This window comes from Crassostrea angulata, chromosome 9, assembly GCF_025612915.1.
Source record: "Crassostrea angulata isolate pt1a10 chromosome 9, ASM2561291v2, whole genome shotgun sequence".
NCBI lineage: Eukaryota > Metazoa > Mollusca > Bivalvia > Ostreida > Ostreidae > Magallana > Magallana angulata.
In genome coordinates this window covers 29,845,639-29,856,284 of record NC_069119.1, presented here as the reverse complement: position 1 = coordinate 29,856,284, position 10,646 = coordinate 29,845,639, and the positions used below count along the sequence as shown (strand labels likewise).

Here is a 10,646-nt window from a genome sequence, read left to right as displayed (position 1 = left end):
CTCCAAAGAATTTGCTAAAATCATTTCTTTATAAATAAAATTGAGAACGCTCTCTCTCTCTCTCTCTCTCTCTCTCTCTCTCTCTCTTTCTCTCTCTCTCTCTCTCTCTCTCTCTCTCTCTCTCCAAAAATTCGCATGAATAAATTTTACCTACCATTTTATGAAAAATCCTGAAAGCTCCGAATGTCAACATGGTGTGTATATTCGAACCAAGTAGAAAACGTTGGTGAAAAAGTTCTTCAATAATATAAATCAAATTTTTACGTGAAAGATATTAACAGCCTCAAAATGGTTTGTTATGAATACTGTGGTTTCATCAATTTTCAAGGGCATCCATTTTCGTGGATAAAGTGAAAATCACACTTTCAAGGATACGTACATTCGTGGCCAATGACCCTATCAATACAAAATGTTAACAAAAATTGCACTTCAAAGAACATTTACTTTCGTGGATCAAATAAACAACGAAATCCACGAAAATTGGTATTTAACGAATATTGATGAAACCACAGTAATATAACTGTTATTTTCAATGCTGCTTCATTATTTTTCTCCAAAATCGTTTCGAAGCGATTCTGCAAGTTTTACATGTGGTGAAGGTCTGTTCCGAGACACAGATTATTCTGAATAAGCAGAGTGTATAGAAATTTATAGCATTATTGTAAGCTTGATGCTTAGTTGTGTAAATGTCAACAATACGGTGTGTCTATGCATCTACTAGTATTTTGTAAATGCCCGATATCATATGCAATGTCAACCCCTGCATGCACGGGTCAAAGTCTATTTGTTTCATAAAAATATCGATTGCATTGTATAGGGATGTTTTTGTCATTTTGTGGACTTTTTTTTTTAAAGTAATACTATCAAGGAACTTTTCACATAGATATAGACATGTGTCTTTAATTTCAAAATTGGTGTCGCCCAATTAATCCCAATTGATTAAAAATTATTTCGAATCAAATTGCAAATTTAACTAAATGCAACATATTATGCTTTAAAATAGATTATAATTCATTGAAAACTTCTTGAAAATTTCCATTTCCAAAATCAATAACTATTTACTCAACGCCACACTTAGAAACGAAACATCAATTAATATCTGAGAAATGTTGAATACAATCCCTACAAAATAAAAAAGTTGTTATCATAATAGGCATAAATGTAAATATAAACAATAATTAAATGAAAAACAGCTATTTCAACTTTCTATTTAAGTTCATTCCTCGTGTTAAAAGTATCAACTCTGAAACAAGAAAATTTACAAAACCTATATAGAACTCCTCCAATTATTTAAACAAGGATGCACATTGTAGATATATGATTATACATGTAGCAGCATACTGGAGTGACTTACTTCAACTAGGGACGATTTCCGAACTAACATTTCAATAAACACCCACCGTATGCTCTTTGTCGTAACCGGGAAAAAATCGGAACTGTTCGTAGACAATTAGGTGAATAATTAAGGTCAATTAGTATGAAAAACGTCAGCATGCGACCCAGTGGAAGATTGTATTTGCTGAGAAGGTCGTTGTATCGACCATAGAACTTACGAAAAGATGACTTCAAACGATACTGTCGATAGTCCTATTTTATAACAGTCAACTTTTTCAACACAAAGCGAGGAGTTATATGTACATGAAGGGTATCTAAATTTTATAATACTTTTTTTCAGAAAAGAGAGGTTTTTTTTTAGATTAAAAAGTTCCGTATAATATTTTCCTTGTGAACAACATATAAAGTTGTCTGCACAAGTCGGTACTTTGAGTAATAATTGCAATTAAACATAAATGCATTGAACTGGACCTTTCAATTGATTAATTAGGCTCACGTTTGATATTAAAGGCCTTTCATGTGCTTTATAAGCCAGTGTTTCAAATAAACTTCCCTATACGGGAAATATGCACTTCCCCATATTGAATGGTTATGAATTAGTAAATGTTAACTCTGTCAGTCAGTGAACTGAAATGTAACTTAGTTGTGCATATCATCAAGATAGTTCCTATATTTCAGCGTGTACATACAACACTAAGCTTTAGTATAAACAAGTAATGTACCGATATTCATGTATATTGAATTGCAATTAATTATGTACAAGCTTTAATACATATTGTATATGTAGACACATATTGGTTTACTGCACGAAGTTTACAGAATACATGAGAGTCCATTCAATAATTAATATTCAAAAAGTACTATATACTTTAACAGATTAACATACAAGTCAAATCGATTAAAAAAGTAATATATTGTTCAATAATCTAGTATAGGTTACATAGGAAATACAAAGATTCGTACACTGCGGGTTTCTATTTTAGAGAAAAACCTGAAACAACGCAGTTCGACAAATCATTTTATGAAGTCCTGTAAAGCCTACGTTTTGTTCTTCAAACCAGGGACATAACAAATAAATTCGGATAATATCTGCGCACAACATACAATTCCGGAATGACCCCAGAGCAGATGCTACCGGAAACATAAATCATATGAATACGTCAAAAAGAGGTCATTTTTGCACTTAGCATTTTCTAGTATGTGTGTACAAAGATATAGAATTATAAACAGAACAGAAGTTGCCACAAGTCCGATTATTGAGTACACAACACCATTAATTTCCAATGGTTCCTCTTCTCTTTTGCTGATAACCGTCACAGATCCATCCATACCGTCAGGCAAAGTGCCATTTGCTTAAAAATAAATGTTAGATAAACTGACAAGTAAACGACATAAATAAAGTAAACAAACCGAAGGCGTTGTTTTTCTAAATTATTTTCAACTTAAAGAATTTAGCAATAACTGAAAAATTGTTGAATCTGTGTGGAATTTTTATCGGTCGAAAATAAAGCTAAGATAATACAATAGTTATATGCTTTGCAGATATGAAAAGACTGAACCTAGAATTGCCAGTAGTCGTAGATATTAGGGTGTGTATCATATTTATGAAAATATGTAATATTTTCCCTCTGTGATGCTGATAGATAATAATGACAAATTTAATGCACTTGTCTTTTATGAATGGTTGTATTTGACCAAATGATTTTTAAAACCTAAGTTATATGTATAGAAAGGAAAGTGCTTTCTTTTGTGTTTTATACAGAACACGACAATCATTGCAAAAATACACATCCCACTTAGTAAGCCCGTTTTAATTTTCAGCAATAAACGCCAAAGCGTTCTCACAAGTAAATACATTATACACCAATGTCAGGGTTTTTGTTTTAAAACTTAAGACAAAGAAATTTATCATGTTTTATAAAGTAAAATTTGAAGACGTGGGGTAAATTTAAGTAAAATTTAAAAATATAAATCCTGTACGAAATGAGAAAAGTAAATACGGAATATATACCTTCATTAGACATTAAACAACCGTACACACGATTACAGTCGTTCTCAGAGCAGTTACAGTTTGACATACAGTTCATTCCATACAGAGGAAAGCTGCACTCTGAGCTACAGTTAATTCCATAATATCCGCTAACACATGCTGGCAATGTAATAAAACGTTTAAATAAAATATGTAGTAGTTGTAATAATAATAAATGAATGAAACATTCATTCGTCATATATAACTAAAAACCAAAACAAATATAATTTAAAGAAAACAACTAGAAAAATTAGTGTACTTACGTAAACATTTCTTTTGTGTATCGTTCCATCTAAATCCAACACAGCAATGTTTTCCGGATTCACTTTAATATTGAACGTATAAGTAAAACAAGCCGTTTAATTATAAAAGACAATAAACTATTACAATAAAAAAGAAAAATCATACCCAAGACAAATTTCAGATTGAAAGAGGGAAATCTGAACCAGCAAAACAAAGCAAATCAATTGTTTTGTCATTATTTCAACGCAAACGATGGCAAAGACAATACACGACTTGTTCTTGTTTGAATGAAATTAAGAATGTTTGTATTATTTAACTTCAAACTTATAATTGAGTGCAGTTGTTAATAAAATATAAAGTATCGTGATAAGGAAAACATAATACCCATTAAATGCCTTTCAAACATTTTGATCCATTAATATTGATATTTTAGGGTTTTCCTTCAATTTTTAATATTTGAAACCCAACTACATTTCCCCGTTTAAAATCTTTCATCTTTTCAAAACAAAACAAAACACCCCCCCCCCCCCCCCCGCACATACAAAAAAATGACGTTCGGTTAAATTTTAATGACTTGAAGGTTGACCGTTATACTAAGATTGCTTCTTGTTTTACAACTACAACTATTATATCAATATTTACATTTTGTTCATCTTGATTACATCAAAAATGCATCCACCTACATTCACTTATCTCAGGCGTTAAAGCCAGTGCGCGGGATAAAAGAACGAGATTAACCTATAGATTCTTCACGAAAAAAAAAATGATAGCTGCATGGTAGCATTCCTACAAGATCTTGTAGTGCTAAGCCCCAAAAGACTGGCCTTTTCATCATACTGCATAAGTTACTCACTCCTCAATGGCACCTGATCCTACCTCTAAATTAGAGGTCCGTGTTTTCTCTGCTCTTATTTTGTATTTCTTCTTTGGACTTTTGATGTTGAACACTGTTCGTTTTTACCACCTGTCCTGCACATTTAATTAACGGCTATGTAAACTTTGAAGACTCAACTTGAGTACAAGTTTTGGTAAGAACCAAATAATCTACTACGCCCCAGTGCCATTCTCCTTTCGTAAACTTCAAAGTTATCTCGGGCTATATTTTCCGCGATAAATTTAGATGATAGTCGTCCAACATCTGTTCTACGTGATACGTGTAAAAACTACTCGCTTGATAAAATGATATTTTTAAAGATGTATAATTCCTTCTTGCTATAGTGTGCATATCTTACAAGTGTGAAAAATATGCATGCTGTCCTTTATTCCATAACTTTACAATATTTTGTATAAGAAGACTTACTTTACTGACAATATTCATTTGGTAATTCTTGTTGTGTAGGCAATGATATTTTTGAAGGCAAGAGCATTACACAATATAAGACTTGATTTGTAATATTCATATACACAATGCATACTATATATGTAATATTAGACCAAAATAAAATAATCAGAATAGTTTTCCTTCATATATTTCATATCATTTTTATAGAATAAGCGTATACATGTTCTTGTATGTTATCTTCGATAAAGTCTATAAAGAAAGACATGTATTTGATTGATAAAAATTATAAAGTCATCAAAAGGTTACGACCAATCTCTTAAATTGGATATAATTATCTGTTTTGGATATACATTACCGATCAGACCAAACGTAACAGAAAGTAAACCCCAAGTAAATCCTGGGTTTATTTTCTGGGTTTACTCTAGGTTTACTCCGCGTTTACTAGAGTGGACCTAGAGTAAACCCAGAAATTACAGGCAGTAGGATGATACCATAAAAGACGGGTCAGCTTCACACCTCAGTGCGTACAGTTGACCTCAAGAGCAATATCCTAGTTGACCCGAAATAAACCCCGACTAAACCCAAAGTAAACCCTGAGTGGACCCAAATGTTCAAAAAATAAACCCAGAGTAAACCCAAAGTAAACCCAAAAAGTAAACCCGGGGTTTAGTTGGGGTTTACTCTAGTGTTAGGTTGGGTCTGATCGGTACTGTACATGTTATACCCTTAATGAAATATAAATGCAAGCAAATGAAATTTTTGATCTTCTTATTTCCAGAATAAATATGCATTAACTTGAATCAAATGCACCGACAATTGGTTAGTTTTTTTTAATCCAATAGTTTGTCAAATTGATCACCAAGAAGTTTAAGATATACTTAGGTATCAATCTACGGAGAGTGAGCTACAACAACAAGACTTATTTTCTTTAAGTTGTGACATTTCATTTAATCATAGACAAAATTCACTTCTCTTGCAAAAAACTAAAAAAAAATATTGCATGTAATTTCACTTTTCCATTTATATCCAATTTGGGATTTGATATCCATAACAAGTGACTGTGGTATCCTTGTAGTTTGAGAGAGATAAATTCGTATTTTCTTTTGTTATTCGTTAGGATGTTATTTCGTGGATGCGTTGGTTTTTGGTTTCAGTAAGATAAATAAAAACTATTTTAAAATTTGTTTTTCTCGGAGATGTAAGTTTGTTGGGGAGGGCTACCCACAAATACAACAAAAACTGAGCCACCATGAATTCGAACGATTCCACAGTAATATAATCCATGGTTGATGGTCACTTACAAGTCTACGTGCCATTTTTTCTCGATTATCTCTCTTCCCTTCAAAAACTACTTTAAGTTGGGTAGGACGATATAGAAGTTAGGTAAGTTAACAATACGAAATAGCTTGACTATAAGATAAAAATATTATAGTTTGTCATAAATTAGCGACAACTCGTCGCTTTTCAAATAGCTGAGTGTAAAGGAAAATAACAAATATGATGATTAGCACTGCAATAACTACAATCATTGAAAATAAAAAGGAACGACTGTTGGCAGATGGTTCACGTTTTGGAGTAATGTTTGGAATATTGGAGACTGATTTGTTGAATCTTGATGATTTGTCTGTTGTATGATTTAACACATCTACAAAAATGAAAGGAAAATGTATTTTATTTAGTTTTTGTTTTCATTAAAGACATTGTTTTATAAAGAACATGACTGCTTTAATAAATTAAAATCCAGCGTTACATCACATTTTTTGCGCCTCTTTCATACTTTGTCACAGTGTTTGGAATTAAAGAAAAGCAGCATGTGTTATTTAAGACAGTTTGATTGTTAAGATAAACTACAAAACTTTGCAAAATGCTGATCTCTTTTTCCTTTCAATCGTAACTGTAAAAATGTAAAAAGTCAAAGTGTATTTTACATGTAACTATCACTGGTATCTGTATATTATCTGCGATTAATAAGCCATGATTTCATACATGATGAAAATGTATTGTAAAAATTTAAGATTTTCTTTTAACATTTCTTCAAAAATTTTCCTTACGTGAATTATTTCAGATTGAATAATGCGTTGAATTTTAAGAAAACATTATTCTTTGTAATCTTCATTTCAGATTGAGTATCTATTATGTTTACGTAATTTATAATAGACTCATTATTTAAATTTCAAATTAAGATTAATTACATGATTTCAAGTGTTCATTGACTTCCTTTTCTCTCTCTCTTTCTCTCTCTCTCTCTCTCTCTCTCTCTCTCTCTCTCTCTGATAGTGTTTTAAATAATTACAAAGTACAATAAGGGTTGTAACATCAATTGTGATATCCTTATTTTACGAATATTAACTGGGTACGGGATGACATTTTTTGGACTTTTAGACAGATATGTTGGCTTCAGCCTTTGATCATCGGTAAAAATTTTACAGCATTGATGTAGGAAGGTCCCATACATCATATAATGTCGTAACCCCATTCATTAACTTTTTGATATATACATGTATAGTGAATAATAAATCAAGTAGCAAACTGCCGTTAATGTCCTTTATAACTGGCTTTTCAGGTATTTTCACTTCGTTTTACCATTTAACAACATTCTTTCTTTTAACAGACAGAGGTACAAGGTACAAGGTATCGTCGGAAAATGTTTAACAATAGCAAATGTGTCCTCACAAACATGGTTTCATATTTAAAACCAAAAAAATGTCTTATGAGTATATGCATACTTATTTTTCTTTCTTAATGCGTCTGGTTCTATTGTCGATATATTGATAATTAAATAGCCTCTAGTGAAAGTTCTTATGAAATGGATCTTTTCGTTACGGTAAAAAGAATGAAAAACCTATCCTGTTACATGTTTTTGAAACATTGTTTTACCTTCACATGTATATGTTTACATCTACCAAGTATGATCCCCTCTATTTCTTACGGAAACCTATTGTAATTCATAGTAATGAAAAAAAAAATCCTGACATAACTGAAATCTACTCGTCCCGTTTATTGATTGGTTAAAATCTACACCGACCTTAAACAACCACGGACTGTGCAAATAATCATGAGGATATCAGACTTAAACTTCTAAAATACGATTTCTTTGTTTCTTTAAGCTAACGAGCTGAGTTACACTAACAAAAATAAGGTTAATAACATTTTGAAGATATTGAACAAAGCTAAATTTGTTCAGATTTAAATGAGATGAACAAAAAATGTCAATGAAAACATCTGAATAGATACCTCCAACATGATGTTTACATCCAGTGACATAATTACAGTCTTCATCAGTACATCTGCATGTCGACTGACAGTTTAGTCCATATGAAGGGAAAGGACATGCAATTGTACAGTGTATTCCTGTATATCCTTCTTTACAATCTGAAGAAAAAACCGTAGAAGATCATTAAGTGTATGTTTGAATACAATAAAATGGTAAGATACATTGTATAACTAAAGATACTATATTAATAGTGCCTGTTTGGGAGGGTTACTGTTGAAATTGACAACCCGAGACAACCATTGTCAACCGACGCGAAGCGCCGGTTGACAATGGTTTTCGAGGGGTGTCAATTTCAACAGTTACCCTCCCAAACAGGCACTTCTTATTTTATTATACTGAATGTCTGAATTTTAAAGAACATTTTACTGCTTTTATATAGAAATGAAGTGAATTCTACGGTGAACCGTACGCGCATAATTTACGCGCATGTAACAATTTGTTGTATTACCCGTTGCCAAGTGTGTTGCGAACGCTGAGGGTAATAGAACGGATTACCAACTGCGTCTAAACCAATTAGATTTCAGTATTTAACATAAAAGTATAATAATAATTATTATCACATATATGTCTATTACATTGGCACTTACTTATGCACTGTTCTTTCAAGGAATCCCACATGTACCCAGAACAACATCTGGTTCCATTAATGCTACAACAATGACACAGTCAGCATTATATACAAATATACACATTAGAAATGTTTTTGTGAAAGTTTCGTTTTAATTATTAACTTCTACCTATCACAATGGTTTGTCGAGTTCTTTCCAAAAAGTCCCAGAACTGTCACTGTTGCAATGCACAACGTCAATAAAGTTTCCATTTTAACTTTTTCTTGTAGTTTCAATAAGATTGGGTTCCTTGAGGCATTGGGTTAATTATTTGATTTAATGTGCCCGTTTCCTTGTATAATACAATTAAAAAATAAAAATGACTTTGTTATTATCAAAATAAGGAAATGAGAGTTCAGTTACATAGATGCATTAACTGATAATGATTATAATATATCAATATCATAATAATTTACATCAGATTTCAAAAATAGCAGACGTGATAATTGCAATTTATAAAAGAACAAAGGATTCGCTTAATCAAGATTATGTAATACTAAAAAATAAATTCTCTTCTTACTTCCCCAAAAAAGTACAGTATGACCTACATAAGCCTAGAACATGTATTGTTTTAAATATAATGATGAATTTGCCTGTTGTCTATATTCTTGTGAACATTTGTGTTTCAGGTATAAAAAAAGTTGAAAACCAAATTCCATCTACCATCTTCAATGTCGACAGATACACGCACATCTGCCTTAACCTTAGAAAGAAGAAATGTTAAATGTTCTTTAGATTTGTATATAGGTTTTTAGAAGTCTCTTCCTCTGCTAGTAAATAGTTTTTCTTTGCACGGTAGTGATTAAGTCGGATAAATGGTTAATATATGGCTTGGTATTTAAAACGGGATACTGACGTAAAGAATTGTTGACAGTGACATGCATCAAGCTTTGCACATCATATGTATCAATCAATCCATTATTTTAAAATATGTTTTAAATTGTTTTCAATATGTTAACAAATACATGCATTTTAATTGTAGTCAATTCAAATCGATTATTTTTTATTAATATATAAATTATTTTGACTACATTCCGTAATTAGTTCTGAAATCTGAAAATTGGTTTTGTAAATTTACTTGTGACCTAATAAGATTCTAATTACAATATGGTACAAAAATTGGTACATGTATAATGTACTATAAATCTTTTATAGACTTACGATCTCACAAATGAAACGTATATCCGGGTTTTGACTATTACTAATTATTAGGTTAGTTACTGACTCACTACGGAAATATTTCTGTAGTGAGTCAATAACTAACATGATATGATATGCTTAACATCTCGTCCAATCTAACTCATTTAAACTCTTCAAAATGTTCAATCTCACTTTTCAAATACTCTTTAAATTATTTTGCTTCACCCATGATTACTTACAATGGTTTGTTGCTATTCAATTTTAAATGTTTTCTCCCTTTCCTCTGCAGCAATTTGAGCAGTTTTCGACGCTGCCATTTTGTTCTGCTCCAGACAAAACAATGTGATGTCAATATTCTTAGGGCAACTAATATAATTATAAGAATTTCAAAGGGCAACAACTCCAAATACTTTAAGATCTTACGGCAGGCGGTTTATATATTAAATACTATGAAAAGTCGAAATGAGTAAGCGAAGCGTCAGTTAATGAAGGCCATATTGCCTAATATTATTACTCACCGAACAAATAAAGAGATATATAAGGCAATCAAGTGCTATGTGTAAACCAATGAATGTGTGACATTTCAGTCCAAGGGAAAACAATATAAGATATGGGATGGATTTATGATAGCAATTTTATATATCAAGCGCTTGTGTGGAAACATGCCTACTACATGTAACTAACGGAAGATATTTTTATTGCTATCAAACTGATTGCGTAACTGTTTCGCTACAA

At 31.5% G+C, this 10,646-nt stretch overlaps 1 protein-coding gene across 1 annotated transcript; it reads right to left on the bottom strand.

The window, feature by feature from the left end:
* Positions 1 to 5,666: 5,666 nt before the first annotated feature.
* On the bottom strand, positions 5,667 to 9,015 carry LOC128162881 (multiple epidermal growth factor-like domains protein 10). Its single transcript, XM_052826298.1, has 4 exons — positions 8,901 to 9,015; positions 8,751 to 8,812; positions 8,124 to 8,261; positions 5,667 to 6,534 (listed from the first exon to the last, which is right to left on the bottom strand). The coding sequence occupies exons 1-4, from the start codon at positions 8,981 to 8,983 to the stop codon at positions 6,326 to 6,328; spliced, it is 492 nt and encodes a 163-aa protein (XP_052682258.1). The 5' UTR covers positions 8,984 to 9,015; the 3' UTR covers positions 5,667 to 6,325.
* Positions 9,016 to 10,646: the final 1,631 nt, after the last annotated feature.

Bases quoted from the DNA above. Each gene is read 5' to 3' on its own strand.
- LOC128162881 (XM_052826298.1), bottom strand. From the start codon at position 8,983: ATGGAAACTTTATTGACGTTGTGCATTGCAACAGTGACAGTTCTGGGA. The intron at 8,262-8,750 runs GTAAGTGCCAAT...TTTTTTCTTCAG, and splicing joins CTTGAAAGAACAGTGCATAA to ATTGTAAAGAAGGATATACA. The intron at 6,535-8,123 runs GTATCTATTCAG...TCATTTTTGTAG, and splicing joins ATGTAAACATCATGTTGGAG to ATGTGTTAAATCATACAACA.